The 20627-nt window shown below is 39.0% G+C and overlaps 1 protein-coding gene across 1 annotated transcript in view; it reads left to right on the top strand.

The window, feature by feature from the left end:
- The window catches only part of Hmcn1 (hemicentin 1), a 450870-nt gene that overhangs the window by 236759 nt on the left and 193484 nt on the right, over positions 1-20627 (top strand). The window contains exons 20-30 of the mRNA XM_060364433.1: positions 504-616; positions 3718-3877; positions 4499-4667; positions 7043-7170; positions 8412-8669; positions 9900-9995; positions 11746-11940; positions 12929-13059; positions 13217-13364; positions 15374-15500; positions 16987-17141. Of these exons, the coding sequence (XP_060220416.1) occupies positions 504-616; positions 3718-3877; positions 4499-4667; positions 7043-7170; positions 8412-8669; positions 9900-9995; positions 11746-11940; positions 12929-13059; positions 13217-13364; positions 15374-15500; positions 16987-17141 (1680 nt within the window). The remainder of the gene's footprint in view (positions 1-503; positions 617-3717; positions 3878-4498; positions 4668-7042; positions 7171-8411; positions 8670-9899; positions 9996-11745; positions 11941-12928; positions 13060-13216; positions 13365-15373; positions 15501-16986; positions 17142-20627) is intronic.

Here is a 20627-nt window from a genome sequence, read left to right as displayed (position 1 = left end):
CTTTTAAATGTAAACTTCCAAGATCTGTCTAGTTTTACCAAATTGCTTTTAAGAAACTATCCTTTTTATCAGTTAAATTTAGTAAAGCACTGAATGGCTCTTGTGAGCATGAGGTATGTTTAGTAAGTGGTGGTTACACAGCTCATTTATTTGGGCTTACGTCAGCTCATTAGAGCTCAGTGGGTAAGAAAATATGTTCTGAAGATATATGTATAACCATTAGACTATAATCTATCTTGAATTTTCAGGAAATAATTGATTTTCTTCAGTCCTTTGTGTTTTCTGGTCACCATATTAGATATCACTTGACACTTGGTTTTAAGCTTTATTAGATCTGTGCAGATTATACCTACTGTAATTTTTGCCATCCGTTCCCTTAATAAAATTATATTAAATTATCTCTTTTCTAACCATTAGAGGTATAATAAAAATGTTTAATTTTAAGTATATGATACTAAATGGAAGACCAATTGCTCAGATACCAACTTTACTTTCTTCTCCAGTTCTGCCAACCATTCAGCACGGACAGCAGATACTCAGCACAATTGAAGGCGTTCCAGTAACTTTACCGTGCAAAGCAAGTGGGATTCCCAAGCCGTCTATCACCTGGTCAAAGGTAAGTTACAGATCTGGCGGCCTTCCCTGAAATGCAGTGTGTGAGGCTTCAGCAGGACAGTGAGAGAGTGAGACACAAGAGATGAGGAAGCTAAATCAGGCATGTGCTCTGTGGCTGGCACAGAGCACTTAGGCGTTCTGGATATCCTCCAAGGCATCATGTTTGATGCATCTTAGGAGGAGCCCTTTGATAGACAGAAAATGAGGTGCTGGTCCAGAACATATGTCTCCCAGAGGTACTAACACCTCTGCACACTTGGCCGTCCTGCGTGTGCAAGGTGCAGACTGAGAGAAACATGGTTGATGGCATTGTGTGGAGCTTCTACTGTGGAACCAAGAGGACCAAGGGGAGGTAGCAAGAAGAGCTTTGCCACAGATGTGAAATATTCGGAACAGTTCTTGGCACACAGACTTCCCTGCAGTAGTGTTTATTGTCAGGCTGTTACGTGTCTTGAGCATCTGGTAGAGAACTACATCAAAGACATTTTAAGGTCCCTCTCAAATTTATGTATTCCCTTTTACTTTCCTGTCATGTGGTTGAGCTTTTGCTAGTATTCTTGCACTGATGGAATCCCCATTTACAAAGAAAGTCCGTTCGTTCCTTCTTTTATTTTATTTTAAAAATTTTATTTATTTATGCACTTTACATCCCATCATGGCACCCTCTTTTTCCTCCTCCCCGTCCCACCCTCCCACACTTTTCCTTCTTCTCCCTCCCCTTCTCCCCAAAGAAGGGGAGCACCACACCACCAGCCCACCAGTCACATCAAGTTGCATCTGAACGAAGTTCATTCTTTTCCCCTGATGCCCTACAAAGCAGCTAGGCTAAGTGAGACAAAAGCAGGCAACATACTCCATGTCAGAGACAGCCCCCTTGCTAGTTGCTAGGGCACCCTCATGAAGATGGAGCTGCCTATCAGCTACATATGTGTCGGGGGCTCAGGTCCAGTGCATGCATACTCTTTGGTTGGTGGTTCAGTCTCTGAGAGCCTCATGGTCCTTGGTTAGTTGACTTTCTTGGTCTTCTTGTGGAGTGCTTGTCCCCTCCATCAAACCCCACACAGTAATAGTAGGGACTTCAACACCCCTTCCTTCTTCAAGTGGCCATGGAGGTGGCATGTTTTTAACAAATTAGCTGGAATCCTACAGATAAAATATACTATAAAATCCTGACAGAATAATAGAATGTGCTATTCACATATAAAGAGAACCGCCAAATAGTTTTGTCATTCCATCTAATTTTGTCATTTTAAAAAATGTCTATGAAACATGGAGACATCTATATACAATTTTTATGGCCTGGACACAATTGCTAGAATGAAAATAAGCCTGAAACTGCACTGTGCGTGGCACCTTGCAGAAATGTGACACTTTTTTTACTAATTAATTTACACCTCTGTCATAGGACCCTCCCTCTTCTCCTCCCAGTTCCACCCTCCCACATCCCCTCTCCCTATTCCACAGAATAGGGGAGCCTCCCTACCCAGACACATCAGCTCATCTATTCACATGAGGACTGGGTTCATCTTCCTCCCTTGTAGCCTTGTAGGGAGGTCCCATAAGGGGAAGTGATCAGAAAGAGGGCAACATAGTCTGTGTCAGAGATATTCCCTACTCCCCAAACTAGTGGGCTGACATGAAGCCTAAGATGCCCATCAGACTTGTCTTCTTGAGGTCTGTGCATTGTGGTATATCTATCCTGTACTATGTGACTAAAATTCACTTATAAGTGAGCGTATACCATGTGTGTCTTTCTGGGTCTGGGTTGCCTCACACAGGATGATCTTTTCTAGGCCCAGCCATTTGCCTACAAATTTTATTAATTCATTGTTTTTAATGAGTAGTATTCCATTGTGTAAATGTACCACAGTTTCTTTATCTATTCTTTGGTTGAGGGACATCTAGGTTGTTTCCAGATTCTGGCTATTATGAACAAAGCTGCTACGAACATGGTTTTGCAAATGACCTTGTTGTATGGTTGAGCATCTTTCGGGTGTATGCCCAGGAGTGGTATAGCTGGGTGTTGGGTTATGGCTACTCCCAGTTTTCTGAGAAAGTGCTAGAATTTTTTCTAAAATGGTTGTACGAGTTTTCGCTCCCATCAGCAATGGAGGAGTGTTCTCTTTAAAGAAAATGCAAGAATGAGATCTTCCTAAGTGGCCAAACACAGAAGATAAGAATTGACTGAAGGGCCTAACTACAGGGGTTCTAGGCCAGCTTACCTCTTGATTGAGTTAATGATCTGGGGCATGTTTCTCTACCCTGTCTCTGTGCTGTAGGGCTCTGAGTTGGAAACAGAAGGATCCAACAGTGCCTGTTGATAAGACTGTGTGAGTGTTAAGACACTTCACTCACATAGCATTTAAGATCACCTTGCTGTCGTGCACAGTGATGGCTGTGGTGGTGCCATTAGCCCCTGCTGTGGTTATGCCATCCTTGTCCTTTAGGTGGCTCTGTGGTAGAGGGGGCATGACTTGGCATGGAGGAATCCCCTTCTAGTGCACTTTTTACCCAATTTCTCTTATAAACAACTCTGCTCTAATTAGCATTTTTCAAATCCAGTTTTTCACCCCTTGGAGGTATTTTTCTCTCTTCTTCCAAATATAAAGTTATTGATACCTTTATTGTCTTAAAAAAAAAATGGTTCTGGTGGTGCAGGTGGTAGGATTTGCCGAAGGAGACAGAGGCAGGACCTTCTGGAGTTTGAGGTCCTCTACTTCTAGGTACCCGATGGGCATCTTAGGCTTTATGTGGGCCCAATAGTCAAGGGAGTGGGAGCCATCTCTGACATGGACTATGTTACCTGCTTTTATATCACTTCCTCCAGATGGACTGCTCTACCAGGCCACAGTGGAGAAAACAAACTCAATCCTCACATGAATAGATGAGCTGGGGTGTCTGAATAGGGGGATCCCTTATTCTGAGGAACTAGGAGGAGGAAGGATATGGGAGGGTGGGCGGGACTGGGAAGAGAAGAGGGCAGGACCTATGATTGAGATACAAATTGAATTAATTAATAAAAAATAAAAATAATGTATTGGAAATATAGATTTAAAATATACAAAAAAAAAAAAAACCCACCATGCTTTGTTATATTTACAGAAAGGAGAGCTGATTTCAACTGGCAGTGCCAAGTTTTCTTCAGGGGCTGATGGGAGTCTGTACGTGGTGTCCCCAGGAAGTGAGGAGAGTGGGGAGTACCTCTGCACAGCCACCAATGCCGCAGGGTATGCCAAGAGGAAGGTGCAGCTGACTGTCTATGGTGAGAGCCACTCAGAGGAGGTTTTCCTCTGAAATATCCCATGCAGACCAAATCTCATCATTTCTTCCACAGTAAGGTACCCAGACATGGTACCCTCAACGTGAAGCTCTCTCTGAACCTGATGACATCTCAACAGAGACACATTTTTATTTTCATTGCCAACCAAAACCACCTCTGCTTAGATTCTGATTTGCAGATTCGTAGTTGTATAAGCTTTTTGAGAACTTCTGTGCTGTTTTCCCAAGATGTATCCTTACCACATTCAACATTTTGCAGAGTAGCAATTAGTTCAAAGTCCTTACCAAGCCAAGCCTTGGCTGTTTCTTGGATAGCAGTCTTCTGCTCCAGAGACTACTGCTCCTCTGGACAGATGTGAAACCATCTCTGCTGACCTCTCCAGCCAGTGCTAAAAGAAATTACTGAGGAGGGAAGGTGGCTCCTCGTTTCTTTTTAGCTCTCTCTAGAAATGTATTCATATGATATTTTAGATATACCTCAAATCTTGGGAATCAACATCTTCTTGTAAATTGCTCAAGAGCGTTAGAAGTCTACATTTTAATGTAAACGAAACTACTTTGTTTTCAATGCAGTTTTCCCTTCCATGACCTGTGTTTATTTTAGTGAGACCCAGAGTGTTTGGGGACCAAAGAGGATTGTCTCAAGATGACCCTGTGGAGATTTCTGTCCTGTCTGGGGAGGAGGTGACACTTCCCTGTGAAGCTAAAAGCTTACCCCCACCCATCATCACCTGGGCCAAGGATGGCCAACTCATCTCTCCATTTTCTCCAAGGTAGGAGAGCGATGATGAACAGCAACACAGGGAGTGTAACCTGCCGGGATGGCGCCGCTTAGTGCTTGCAAATATATAAAAATGTAGGCCGTGTTTGAGCTCACTGACATGCACATCTGAGCTCCGTACACCCTGCACATCATTTCCCAAGGCTGTAAATGCCAAGACAGTTTTGCCAAGTTCCCACTGGTGTATTTTACTAGGTAGTTTTTGAAACAGGGCAGATTTGCATGTGAGGCTCTTTCGGCCCCCTGTGTACAGTACACAGACTTCTGTTACTCCCAGAGAGGCGGTAAAACACAAGGAACACTGTCATGTGCAGGACTTGACTTTCATTAGCTCGTTTTGTAAATCGTCTTGATTAAATCTGTCCATAAATAAAGGCGCACTGAGATGATGTAATTTATAAGCTAAATGACACAGATAGGAGAATGCCAGGGCTTTGGGACACAACAATTGTTGCCATCCAGATACAAGTTTAAACTTATCCTTGTTGCCTAAAACTTACCTAAGTGTTTGGCATTTTTTTTTTTCCAGGAGACATCTCTGAATTTCCTGTATTTTATTTGTACATGGTATGATACTTACCTGAGAGAGTTCTGTGATAGAACGGCCTGGGGAGATGACTCAGGGGTTTTGAGCACTTGCTGCTCTTGCAGAGGACCCAGGTTTAATTTCCAGAACATGCATTATGCAGCCCATGAACATAAGTGCCTCTACTTTCAGAGTCTCTGTCACAAACCTTTGACCTCTGGACTTGCTACGCACACATGGTACACATGCAGACATCCAAACACTCACACACATAAAATAAAAATAAATCATTCTAAAAAGTAATTATAGCTGCTAGCTATTGTTTGTTAGGCTTGTTGGCATATAATTGAAAAGCTATGAAAGTATATGAACGTACTTTTCTACTACTATTTTTCTAAAAATAACAGGAACAGTGTTACCTAATTTTACTCACTGTTTGAAATAATTGTACTGGAAATTACAAAGTAAAATATAGAGTGTTTAACTTATAAAGCAATTCCATTGCACCCATCCCCAGTCAGAATTTTTTTTCTTTCTTCCCCTGTGCAACCTTTCATCTTTGAGTAGCTCCCAAAACTGTTTTGACACTTTCAGTTTTGTTTTCCTTCTCCGTTTTTAATTTGCTCTTCTCACATACACTGTTATCACTATTCTCCTCCTTGCTTTATCGTGTTACACACATTCACTGTTAGGCACATAGAGTCAGCATATTCATGCTAACTGTGTACATGTGTTTGCTGTTCATTTTACCATTACCCTCCCGGTAGACCCTGTGGTCTGCTTATTATTTCTTTTGAATTACTTTCTTTTCAGAACTTTTAATGTGTCTGTTTGCATGCACGTGCATGGGTGTTTTTGAACCTGTAACAGAGAACTACACTTTCCTTCTTCCAGTCAAATTTGTTCCAGTCCAGAAAAATTCCTCCTTCCAGTCTTGTAGGTGCTGCCCATTGTGCTCCTCGCGGGGTGGGGGGGGGGGTGGGGGGGGTGGGGGGGAGGTGTCTCATTTCTTTTCCACTAACAGGATGGAGTGGGCCAGCCCATACTTCCTAATGAAAGTACAGCTTTGACTGGCTTAAATGCTTCTGTTATTCAGTGGGTATGAAATGCGATCTCCATTTTTTATGGGGCTGACTTCATGTGAGTGTGGTATACTTGTGCCTATTTGCTGGTCATTGAAGCATTGCAAAAAATAAAATGAAAGGTGTTTCATTCATGATGTCACTGGTACATTGCTCAATGCCTCTGTTAAAAAAAAAACACCCCCCCCAAAAAAAAAAACCCTTATGCTTACCTTCCTGTGAGTAACCCTAGTAAGTTCACTGAGTCACAAAAAGACATGAAAATAGAAGGGCCACTAGTTTAAAAAAAAAAACAGTTGAGAGTGGAAGGGAGCTAAGAGAATGGTAATGGGGGTAAATATAATCAAAATAGTTTATATACATACAAGAACATATATTTAAACATATTAGCGTGTTTAGTAACGTGCTGATAAAAACTAGAAAAGAAGAAAAATGTTCAAAATCATTTGAAAATTCTACAAGACACATTTGCTCATTCAGTAGGTGAAACCTACCAAAGCTTAGAGATGTACAGTCGTTTGGTGAGTTAAGACAATTCTGTTAGATTTAAAGGTAAAAGAAAGCTGATTTTCTCTTTAAAATGGCACCATGCGGAATACAAAAAATAATTATGAAAATTCCATTTCTGTGGCTCATGGATATGTGTTAAGAGCTGTTTCAAAAGCTGCTGGCAACAATAATTTCACACTGAAGTGCAGCTGTGCAGGGGCTGTCTGCAGTCTTATGTTCCATGGCCTGAGGTGTGGGTTTTCCTTTTAGACACATGTTTCTCCCTTCTGGCTCAATGAAGATCACGGAGACTCGCCTTTCAGACAGTGGGATGTACCTTTGTGTTGCCACAAATATTGCTGGGAATGTGACTCAGTCTGTTAAATTAAGTGTCTATGGTGAGTATTGAAAGTCCAGCCAGTGGTAGCTCTGTCCACTGGCCCGCAGTGAAGCCAACGTGATAATTAATGAACCTTCAATTGTACGTAGGCTAAAGATTTCTGAGTTGTAAATCTGCCATTTTCTTTAATTTACTCTGAAAATTTTGTTAGCCATTTACAAATAACTTCCCTCTTTTCCATATCAGATTTCTAAATATCAGAGGAAATTGTCTGAGATGTTATTAACCTGGCTTCATTTCTAGACCAGTCATGACAGTGTCACCCCTTGAACTAGTTTTGACATCAGAAGAGAGTACCATCATTTAGCAACTCTCAGGCACTAAGCATCTTACTTAACCTCTCTTATCTTTGGTCGTCTTCTTCTTCTTCTTCTTCTTCTTCTTCTTCTTCTTCTTCTTCTTCTTCTTTTTCTTTTCTTCTTCTCTTCTTTTTCTCCTTCTCCCTCTTCTTCTTTACAAAATGATGGCATTAATATTTTCAAACTTAGAATAGTTTGTGACTACTAACCTGAGAAAGTACTCATTAAATTAAAGAGAATACTCTAGGGAATGGGGCTTTTTAGAGAGTTACATTGCCTGAGTTCTAATCAGAACCTAGTGGCTCAACTTGAGTGTAGAGTACACAAAGGTTCTTTTCTAGTGTTCTGATAAAGGTTCATTAGTACATTATTAAAAGGAAGACACCATCTCAGTGATACAGTGGAAACTGAGTATAATTTTTGTCTCTGAAATTAGGAAAAAGTATAAGGATCATTTTCTTAATGTCTGTCTTCCATGAGGAGTATAAAACCTGAAAAAAAAAAGAGTATAAAACCTGAACACACAGAGAGAATTGCTTTCTGTTTTGCTCTGACTGTATAGAGGTCCTGAAAGGGCTTTTAACTTTACATCACTTACAAAATAAGGGAAACTCACTTTTGTTAAATGCTTAGTATCTATCAAGTTCAGGACTAGGGGTATTGTATTTATCATTTCCTATAATTCTTGCAGTATACTGATACTGTGCCTGTATAGTTAATTTTGCCTTTGTTGCTAAAGAAATGGTCCTCAAGAGGCTTGCTGGCATGCTTTTGCTGGCATGCTCTATATCCACAGCTATTAAGTGATTATTCTACTCTTTCTGTGTGACTTCTTGTTAAGGAGGTTTCAGAGGTGTGTGTGTGTGTGTGTGAGTGTGTGTGTGTGTGCATGCTCATGTTTAAAAATATTTGATGATTAATGCTAAGTTGTGATTTCCAGTTCCTCCAAAAATCCAGCATGGAATTAGACACATAAAAGTCCAAGTTGGCCAGAGAGTGGACATCTCGTGCAATGTCCATGGGTCTCCACCTCCTGTGATCACCTGGTTTAAAAGTGGAAGGCCCATGCAACATCCTAGCAACCTGGATGGAATGCTGAGCATTGAGCAAGCTGGTATCTCAGATGCAGGCATATATACATGTGTTGCCACGAACATAGCCGGTAGTGATGAGGCAGAGGTCATACTGCAAGTCCAAGGTGGGTTTTGACATAAGAAGCATATCTTCATATGTTTTCATAGGATGAAAATGAGGAGTGGGACAAGACCCCCAAACTCTACACAGGGTATGCAATCATTGGTTTCTTCAGGGAGATTTCTACGTAGAACTTTAGCTTTGAAGGGAGCATTATCCAGAAGCAAACAAATGATTACTGTTGCTACGCCTGAATGATGTTTTTTGTTTACTTTTAAAACTAAACTCACCATTGTATATAATGAAGTGGTCCTAGGAAAAGACCCACCCAGCATTCCTGGTTTGGGAGAAAATGCAGTTGGAGCTACTTGGAGTAGCATTTCACCTCATCCCTCGGCTCAACTGATCCGATCCCTGAGAGGTCACAGGTCACCGCTTTTCTATTGTTGGACTTTTTTTTTTTTTTTTTTGAGGTTTGTTATTAAGTTTGGGCCAAATATCTGTCATGTTCTAGGTAATGGTGATGAAGTAGTGACAAAAATCCCCTGCTTTCTTGAGCTGTCCTAGAGTATACATAAAACAAGCAAAGAAAGAAATAAGGTTCACAGAGAAAGAAAAAAGTATAGTGGGTAAATTACTGTTCTGGGAAGTGGGTTGGATTGATGCTCTCATTGTCTCAAGAAGTAGAGTTTAGGGTGAGGGTTTGCTGGCTGGCAGGAACTAGTCACTGGAAATGTTCTGTCTCACCCAGCCAGAGGGAACACCACTATGAAGAGCGGAAGTAAAGATAAGCAGGTGGCTGTGTATCCGTATAGCACTTAGAACTTAATAATTAGGACACCACAGTTCCTGAGGAGTGAGATTCTAGGATGCTAGCTGGGATCTTACCTAGCTTCTTTGTTACCAAACAAATCTTACTAAGTGCCTATGTTCAGAGTCAAAGGAGACAGAGCAACATTTCTGTTATTCTCACAAATCTCAGAGGTACATAATTTCAGACTTTGCACAGAGGTTGTGTGGGACATTAATCCAAGTGGGCCTGTTTTTCATAATAGTATACCTATAAGAAACCTATTAAAAATGGATAAAAGAGTGTAAATGTTTACGTAGGAATGTAAAGGTATGAAGATACTGACATGGGACATACATGGTACTACATGATTAAACGACAGAGAAAAGCATCTGTCAGGAGACAGCAGAAAGGCAGAAAATTGCTAGTTGACCAAAGAGTAAGGGAATCAGAATGAGAAACTGTCCTGGAAAGCCAGAGGCAATGTGTTTGTTTTTCTCCTAGAACCACCTACAGTGGAAGACTTGCAACCTCCCTTTAATACTCCATTCCAAGAAAGACTGGTCAATCAGCGCATCGCATTTCCATGCCCTGCAAAAGGTATGTCATACTCAGGGATACAGGCATGGGCAGCAGAATGTAATCATGTGACATGGCCCCAGTATTCTGCATTGCACCCTATTTCCACAAATAAACCAAGAATTCTTAGGTCCTCATTTTCATCTGGAGTATAGTTCTTGCATTCAAAAGTAGGTAGATGATTTTTCATTGTCTTTTATTTTATCGTTGTTGTTGGTGGTGGTGTTATATGTCTGGTGTGTGGACAACTTTGAGGAGTGACCTCTCTCCTCCAACTATGGATTCTGGGGATCAAAATCAGTCATCAGATTTCCCAGCAAGGGCTTTTAGCCAGTGAGTCATCTCATTGGCCCACTTTCTGTTGTCTTCATTATAAATTTTGTCTTGATAATAGTTATTCTAATACTTGTAAGTAAAAGACAATGCTCTGATTTCTTTTGTTTGGCTGGCCCATTTACTTTTCATGTGTCACACCAATAGATGCTAACTGAAAAGTCTGATTGATATTCACAAGGAAATAGTGGGATAAAAGGAAATTATTATAACCTATTATTTTCCCTCAGAACATGAAGAGAGCTGGAATAATTCAGCTTTATTGTCTTTACCACATTAGTCAAAATCTTACACTGATCAAGATTAAATATGTTGATTTTTACATTTTGCTCTCATAAATATGCCTTCTGTAATCACTTTCATTAATTAATATTAAGCTTAGCTTCACTAGAACACTGCATATAGTTCTGGCATCTTTTGGGGCTTGTCTTGGATTGTACATACTACTTTTAATAAGTTTATTATCTGAGTAGTGATTCCTACAACATCTTATAAAATCATATTGGTTTTGTTTAATGTCTTTATCTTCATTATAGAAATTAATCAAGCTTTAAGGAATTTAGAATAGTGCTGTTTATATTTTTGCTAAATAAAACATTCACATCCCAGTTATTGGTTTTCTGTCTGTAAATCTCCTTTGGATTTATTAAATATTTAATACATTTTATCAGTTGACCTGTAAACACATTACTTCCATTTATTCTGCTATTCATGAATAAATTCAGAAAACATTTTTATTGCATTATCAATTTCTTTTAAAGAATTGAACTCTTGTCTTTTGATGAACAGATAAGATATTGAAAAGTATGTGTAGGCAGTGGCAGTTTCTCGTATTTACTAAACAGCCTTTTCCAAAATCTACAGGCCACAATTTCTATACATTTCTTATAAATTCTGTTTGGTTGGGCTGGTTCCTGGTATATTCCTACAATGATAGCATGCGTTTGCTATCTTTACTTCATTCTCATTTCCCTACATATTTTGTCAACTTGATGACAGCACATTTTTTTTCACTTCTAGTCACTGTAGTGAACTCACAAGTAAAAGTGTTTTGCTTATATTCTGAGTTTCCTGAATAAAAGCAACTTTGATCCACTAGAGCCACAACTCTGTAGACTGATCAGACACTGGAGTCATTAACTAACTCCCTAGCTGTAGACTCTTCACTCTTATCTTGAAAGTGGCATAGTGCCTCAGGATTCATATCGTCGTCATAGCAATGAGTTTATCTGTTCTTTTTCAAAAATTTATTTATTTATTTTACATATATGTGTGCTCTATCTATAGGTCACTTCCATGCAAGAAGAGAGGAGCAGACAGTGCTCTTAACCACTGATCCATCTCTCCACCCCGAGTTTATCTGTTCTTAATGTATTTTACTTTTTTTTTAACCTTTTTTTTCTAGTTTTGTCATAAAAAGGCTTTAATTTTTATTTAGGTACTCCCAAACCAACCATCAAGTGGTTACACAACGGTAGAGAGGTGACAGGGCAAGAGCCTGGTGTTTCTATCTTGGAAGATGGCACACTGTTGGAAATTGCTTCTGCTGCTCCACACAACAATGGTGACTACGTCTGTGTGGCCACCAACGAAGCTGGGACCACAGAAAGGAAGTACAACCTCAAAGTTCATGGTAAGTGTAGAGTAAAACACTAGAACCAAAGAGCCCAAAGATATGGCCATTTCTAAGTCTTGCATATTTAAATCATTCAATCCATGTATTATTATTTAACATAATGTGAATATGTTATATTAATATCAAATAGAAGATGGGAAATTGGCTCATACTCAACATTTTATGCAATTTTTCGTTGAGACTTTGCATCCCTCAAAATTTAAATAGGAGATAAAGATGCAGCATGAAACCCTGCTCACCAGGTAAGTCAGACCTTCTCCAGAGCAAAGTGATCACTTTCACACCCGTGCGCGGCTTCTCAGAGAGGTTCTTAAGGCACGACTAAGTGTAAAAACTTTGTGACAAGAGCACACATGATAGAATATTATGCCCACTCTCTATGCCCAGGCTGTTTCATTGAACAGTGTCTTGTCAATCATCCTAGGACTCCAGCTGTTCTACAGAACAAACATCTCACTGACGAGCTCATAGATTTATTTTTTTCTCTGCTAATGTATTAGTATTGTGCCTCTGAGCATTGTACTAATGTGCTTGTAATGTAATAAGCGTTCAGATTGCTACCAGTTATTTTCAACTATTTAACCTTTCAATAAAAATTTTATACCTGTGTCATCTTGTGGGGGTAGGTAAACTTTAGATTTTATTGACTGTGGCTTTCATAGACACTGTGATATTTACTCCCACTAGTCAAATAGTGAGTACTATGTATGGTACTTAAACGGATTCCCTAAGACTTTCAATATGTGAAATCATTCTTCCTTAGTTATCCTACATTCCATCCTGAACTTAAAACTCTGACATAAAATTAAACATTACATATGAGTTTCTACTTGTAAATGTGTTAGCTGACACTTTTCATTTTATAAGAAAGCATGTGCTTGTATGACTAGCTTTTCTGCCATCACTTCCTTCTAAAGGGCTTTGTAGAGACACTTGGAACTACTGTTGGTTACAAGACTAACGAGTCACGATTCCTCTCTCGCAGTTCCACCAGCAATTAAAGATAAAGAACAGGTGACCAACGTGTCCGTGTTGGTAAACCAGCTGGCCAGTCTCTACTGTGAAGTAGAAGGAACTCCATCCCCTGTCATAATGTGGTATAAGGACGATATCCAGGTAAACAGAGACAGCCAAGTATAGACAGTTCCCTGCCTCTGTACGTGAAAAAACTTGTTCAAATATGAATTTCTTCTCAATACTAGTAAACACTACTTTTCTGTTCTACCTATGACGTTTTATTAGCATTGGAAATGACAGTATTTGTCCCATGCAGGTGATGGAAAGCAGTACTGTTCAGATCATGAACAATGGGAAGATACTAAAACTCTCTAAAGTATCTGCAGAGGATGCAGGAAAATATTCCTGCAAAGCAATTAATATTGCGGGCACCGCTCAGAAGTACTTCAGTGTCAGCGTACTAGGTAAGGAAAAACCTCTCTTTAAAAAAAAATCTACATCTTAGATGCATTTCTTACTGTATGACCAAATAAAGAGATTGAAAAACTAAATTGATAGGAGAAATACCCTTTACATCACTCTTTTAGTTGGTTGTTTTTAAATTTACTCATTTATAATATAAAGATGTCTTTTGACCCAAGACACCGTGAACATAGAAGTGGCACAATGTTAAATCGTACTTCACTAGGAGGGACCTAGCGAGAGAAGTGGTTGTCTCCGTAGGTAGCTGTCAGACAGAGTGCAATGTGATGAGGATGTGGGTGCCTCCTGAAGCTAGTAGGATGATTGAAATGGAAAAGGTCATGCATCCGTTTCCATGGCATACTGGAGCCTAATCCGCCCTGGTTGTAATCAGGGCAAAAGCAGCCTGAGAGAACGGGATGGACTTTCCTGGCAGGATGGGAATTCTGAAAGTGTGTCGTCACCATGGAGATTATGATGCAAATAATTTTAATGGCTGCCGCTGGTTTAATTTTTAATTTAGTAAAGCTATATTTGACATTTCCCTTTTTTTTTTAAATCCGCTTTGTGACAAATGACTTTCTCTCTTTTCAATATTTTGTTATCAAAATAGGCATGTAATTTGTGTTTATAGTAAAAGTGAAGCCTAGAAGTGATATGGTCATAAAAGTTAGCATACATCAATATAAAATAATTAATTCCCTTACTCTCTCTGAAATCAGAACTACATTCTGTTTCTTTTTCCTACAGTCATATTTATATTTAACCACAGGCCATATACACAACCTCAGCAGTTTCTCTTATCACTCATCTTGACATTGTTTCTCCTGACATTCATTCCCTCCATGAACTCCATCTGTATGCTGTTGACTCCCAAATGCTCAGCTCCAGCTCAGAGAATTCTTTGAGCACAAGGAAAAACTGTCTAGTCTTCCCCTTCCTATCTTTTTACATTTTTCTCTACTTCTTTAATTTCTATGCTATTTTCAAGAGAGTATCACTAGTGTCACCAGCTGACCTCACACTCTCAATCTTCATACCTTGGCCTTCCTGCTGGGACTACAGAGATGTGCCACGATGCCCATGTTTCTTTAGCATGTTGGCCTGAATATCATCATTGTGTATTATTGAATACCGTGGTGATATCTCAAACTGAAAGATCTCAAGGACTGTTTTCTTCAGTAAATGTTGGGGTCTCTGAGTGACCTGCATCTCTACCTTTCCCCTGCTTTCTCCAGAAATGTATCCATGTTCTTCTATGTCTACTCCCTAAATATCAGTTTCTTTCCATTCCACAGTGAAGTCATTTTTCATCAAAATAGCCTCTAACTTTCCTCCTGCACCTAGTCTTCACTGATCTGACCCATTCTTCACTCAGCAGTGGTCTTTATATAAATATCTTATCACTCTGTACTTCTCTCCCCCATGAATCCCTATGAAGATGAATACCAGACCACATGATACAGAAAGAAAGTGGGGTTAGATGGTGAGAGAATCATACATGAGCACTCTCATTGGTATAATTCCAGAGAAAAGAGTGAATGCATTCTTTTTCATATTGTCTATCATACTCGTACCAATTTTTGATAGGCGTCCTTCAAAAAGGCTAAGGTAGACATGGCGCAGTCTGTGGACTTTGAGCTATATGAGATTGATTTTGTCCGTGTCATTCATTATCTTAGTTACACATCAGTAGTGCGTTGGATCATATGAACCGCACTGCTCAGTTACATTCATGAGTTTTGCTCATGAGTGTACTGTGCTTCAGAATGACTTCTGTTCTGTCATTATCCTTGTAGATAACTGTCCTGCTAACAAAATTTCATTAAACCATTTTAATGATTTTTAACTTGACATTTGGGCACACAGGGTGGTGTGAAATGGGGTTACCGTGGTATATTTTGTTTCTGACACTAAACTATTGTTGAAATACTTTGATAACCCCTAACTGCCCAGTTCTTCCCAAAGCCTTTGTGCTAAGTTATATACTTTCTAACAAAATGTCTTTAAGTTCCACCCAGCATAATCGGTGCCAGCTCCCCAAATGAAGTCTCTGTTGTTCTCAACCACAACGTCACCCTGCAGTGCCGTGTCAGAGGCGCGCCCTTCCCTGCTATCCACTGGTTCAAGGATGGCAAGTGAGTATCTGGGCTGTGTTTGTGTGAGGGTCTACCTTACAGAAAACAGACATGTGAATGTGTGAGGCTTACCTCTCTTTTATTACCTCAAAATGAACATTATTAAATGAGCACGAAAGAGAAATGATGTTGCTTTCAGAAAGCGACACTGTAATAAACAATGTCATGGTGTTTTTCAATTTTCAAATAAAGCTCTTTCTAAACTTGCAGAATTTATTATAGAGGCAGATTAATTTATAATTGCTGCACACCCAAGTCCTCTGCACAAATATTAACAGTTAAGAAAAGTCAGATTCCTTCAGGCATACATCTGTGAATGTGAAATGTTTAGCAAAAACATACAGATGGAGAACAATCTCACATTTGTGACAATAAAACAAGAAGTACTTGGACTTATTTGTTTAACGTATTAAATATTAAAACTTTGGGCTTATGTTACTTTTCTAATTAATAATGAATAAAATGTCAAATGTTCATAAATTTAAGTAACATGTTATCAAATGTTCAATCTTTTAAAAAATACCTTCAAATGTAGCTTGTGATCCCTTTAGGGGTCTAAAGACCCTTCCACCAGGGTTACCTCAGACCATCAGAAAACAGATATTTACATTATAATTCATAACAGTAGTAAAAGTACAGTTATGAAGTAGCAACAAAAATAATTTTATGTTTGAGGGTCACTACAACGTAAGGAACTGTATTGATGGGTCACAGCACTGAGGATGGTTCAGAGACACTGGACAAAACTATGGTGCTTTTAATGTTTGAGAGCCTTATATACAACATCATACCAAAGAATAGTGAGGGGTAATACTTCACAAAATTAATGTCTTTTTCATTTATTGAGTAGATTAGCTGATGGTTGACTTCAAAACAAGAATTCTTAAGAGAGCATAGACTTTATTAGGCAAGACTTTTCAAGTATTAAAACAACACTGTTGCCAATGACATGAAGTGCGAATTTTACCATAAAAATGTATATGCACTCCTTTGGGAATAAATACTTTTAATATTTGTATTTGTATAATGTTCAGATGTATTACACTCTTTAGAAAACTTGCCATGGTCAGCATCATTAGCAAATAATAACCACATGTTCTGAAATTCCTGGGATGCATTATCAAACTCTTAACTCTTCTTTTCCAGTAATAATAGAAAGTTGGCTTTGACCCAAAAGATACAAAATAAGTAAAAAGAATAACAATGGATGAATGGATGTAACAAATAATAATCCCACTTAGTTTCTGATATTATTAAATGATTAAATGTTGAGGCAGAAAGGTTTTCATCTCAAAGCAATAGCTACTCAGTTCCTTTAATAATGTGGCTTAACACTGTTAGTTTTCGAATAGGAATGCTAATCTCGGTGTATTTTTATAGTCAATTTTGCCCCACATTTTAACTTAATACCATGTGCTACTGCTGTAATTAATTACACAGGAAAATGAGGAACTTAAAATGAGCCTATGAAATAATTTTTTTCTAGGCCTTTATTTTTGGGAGATCCTAACATTGAACTTTCAGACAGAGGTCAGATTGTACATCTGAGGAATGCACGGAGGAGTGACAAGGGGCGCTACCAATGTGTGGTGTCTAATGCGGCAGGCAAGCAAGCCAAGGACGTAAAGCTGACTGTCTACGGTAGGTGTGATCTTTCTTGTGCTGTTACCATTACCAACACTTCAATTATGAACTGAAAGCTGAAGCTTACTCTAATGTTTACTGCCCCTTCCCTTCATGTTGAGTACTTTAGAATGCTATCCAACTAGAGAGTCTACCTTTATGCTTTATCCGCTAACAGTCTTTTTTAATGCAATGTATCCTTTGCTATGGATTTATTCTATTTTTTTCTTTTTATTAATTTTGATAATGTTAAGAATTCCCTAACTGTTTACTGTAAGCAGAAATCAAATGCCTACGTCTTTGAAGTGTTAAGAAAAACTTTTAAAAGTGTATAAATATACAAAATACACTGAAGCAACTGGTATACCAGCAGCCCAGTTGTTATATTTCCATCTTGGTTTTTATCCGGACCGTTTTGAACACCGTGTGTTATTCTATTTTTTTCCCCATTGCATCTCTATCAGAAACAATGTGTCCTGGTTATTTTTCCATTGCCTTGACAAAACACTGTGATCAAGGCAACTTATAAAAGAAAACATTTAATTTGGAGCTTACCGTTACAGAGGGTAAGAATCCATGATCGTCTTGGCAGGAAGCATGGTAGCAGGCCGACGGAATGGCGATGGAGCAGAGAGAGCAAACCGGGAATAGCACAGGCTTTTGAAACTTCAAAGCCCACACTCAGTGAAACACCACCTCTAACAGGGCCACGCCTCCTAATCCTTTCTAAACAGTTCCCTGAACTGGGCACCAAACATTCAAATATATGAGCCTAGCAGGGCCATTCTCATTCAAAGCACCAAATAATGTAAAATCCATCTAACTAAAATTTTCAACCACCGCTTCTGGTGGTTTTCAAGGTCATTTTTATGAATGGAACCAGTGAGTAGATACATGAATGTCACGCCACAGACACAACTTACATAATAGAAAAAAGAACAGAACTCTCTGCTAGTGGATCTTAGCAAGGCTTTGCAAGGCTACTCCATAAACTGTCATCACCTTTTCCATATAGTATACAGCACTCAAAGACAGATTCATACACTTTATGTTCCCTCTTCACAAAGAGAATTCCAAATTACATATGAGGCTTAAGTTATATTTTTACTGAATAGCAGTTTCAGTAATTAATAAAATCATGGACATTAGAGACAGATAAACTCGTGTTTTGACCCAAGCTCTGCCACTCAATAGCTTTGTGATTTCATGTGAATTTCCTTGTTCCTCTAAGTTTTCATTTTCTGAATGGAATTAACAATAATGCCCATGTAATAGTGCTACTATGCGGACAAAATGCTAGATGTATTAGACAGTTTTACTTGGCTTGTAGTAAGAGGTCAATATATGTTTCCATCATTGCATATTTAGCAATACCATACCTTAAAACCTTATGTGTGTGTATAGCCTTCCTTCCTTCCTTCCTTCCTTCCTTCCTTCCTTCCTTCCTTCCTTCCTTCCTTCCTCCCTCCCTCCCTCCCTCCCTCCCTCCCTCCCTCCCCCCTCCCTCCCTCCCTCCCTCCCTCCCTTCCTTCCTTCCTTCCTTCTTTCCTTCCTTTCTTTTCTTTAGAGTTTCACCTTTAGCCCAAGTTTGCCTGAAATTCTTGGTGATCCTCCTGCCTCTCATTACTATGTGTTAAGATTTAAGATATATGCCACAACACCTAGCTCAAATATAGCTTAATTTGTACTTAAATAACTGCATTTAAAATTCAGACTTTAAAATATAGGTGTCTGTTTTAAGTTTTAGTGTCTCTTTTGAATCAAAGAAATTATACTTAAAGAATACTTTTAAATCATTTGTGTGTATAAATGAAAGCCTATCAGGGAAATCTCTCATGAAAAGACATGTCCTCTATAAAGGTACCATTACTGAAAGATTAGCTATAGATGCCAAGTTAAACAAAAATGTTATTACCATCCTTGCCTTCCTACAGAGCCAACCAAGGATCTATTGTGAACACAGTTTGGAGCTTCAATAGGACTCCTATTTCTGTGAGACTTAGATATATTCACTTTGGATCCTCATGTTTACTCTGTGTGATGCCCTTAGGCACCCGGAAGAGAGGGCTTCTGGAATTGTCTGATTGAAAAGCATTGCAGTATTGAGAAGTTCTGAGTATTGTAATTCAGGAAACAATATCCTTTCCTTTTCAGCCGTCTGCCCTGTGCCTTCAAGCCACAAATGCTATACTTTAGATAACTCTCAATAATGTGTTTGTAGATTTCAAAGTGAGAGTATATTTCAACTTACAGTTTATTTGTTTTCCTTATTTACATGCTCATGTCTTAACACGAGGATGAGCAACAATAGATATGAACGTGAACATTGTATCTGAATAAACAAAAAAATGGGGACATAACAATTTAAAAAATCAATATGAACACACACTACTTTGGTAGCTTTCTAAGAGATGAACATACATATGTAAAAAAAAGATTAAATGGAGTCACCATATAATGAGAAGACAACATCCGACTAAATACCACATGCGAGCGAATAAAAATCTCACTTCCAAGAATAGGTTGCTTCTTTTTGAGTTGTTGGCCAATGTATTACCATAGAACCCCAAACGTTATAGGCTATTGCTAATGCTCTTGGTTGCTCTCCAAAACTTGATGATTGTTGCTGAAGACACCTCATATTTGATTCATAAAATATAAAAGAGTCAATCTGGTACTGACCTGAGAGTCTCATCCCTACTGCCTATCATTTATGATGCTAAAAGGCACTATGCATGATACAAGAAAGAAAAAGGTAATTATCGATGTCACCAGTTTGATGCCAGCTCCCTTAACAAATGGCCTGGTAAGATACGCCTACTGTACAACAGTGGTACAAACAAAGGAGTAACCAACCACTCTCTGCTTCTGCCTGGACCTAAGTCTACTCCCTGAGATAGAATCCAAATCCATCCTTATTATTATCCTGCTAAATGGACATAGTATGAAAACATGCTCTACCTGTAGATTGGTCCGTCTCCAACTCTCTTCAGATAAAGTTCTGTTTACAGTAGATGACAATACAGGAACCTTCAACAGGTTAACATACAGAGAATACAGACTGTGGGGTGCTCAGCCCTAAATGAGATGTCTAGATCACACTCTTCCACATAAGGCTCAGAGATCTTCCCTGAAGAGAGGGTGGGAAGGTTGTAAATGCTAGAGCCGGTAGATAGCTCCTAGACACAGTGTTTCATGGGTACAATAAGGCAGTTGCACATATGAGTTCACAGCAGTTTTGACATCACACACAAGACCTGTGTAAGTTCAAGCCAGACAACATCTGAACACAGAGCTAGAGAGACGGACTCTTGGTGTTCATGTCAAGAAGAACAAATAAATCATACCATTGGCCCCAGGGGCTCACTCAATCACAACCATTCAGCACAAAGCACTCACAGAGGAATAATGCAGTCACAGAACAGACATTTAAACATCAAGCTCTGCGTGCTTCCCTAATTTTTTTCTCACTTCACTTATTTTTTTACCATCATCAGTTTTGAC

Source organism: Meriones unguiculatus, chromosome 11 (genome assembly GCF_030254825.1).
Source record: "Meriones unguiculatus strain TT.TT164.6M chromosome 11, Bangor_MerUng_6.1, whole genome shotgun sequence".
Classification (NCBI taxonomy): domain Eukaryota; kingdom Metazoa; phylum Chordata; class Mammalia; order Rodentia; family Muridae; genus Meriones; species Meriones unguiculatus.
This window is presented reverse-complemented; position numbering and strand designations above follow the sequence as displayed.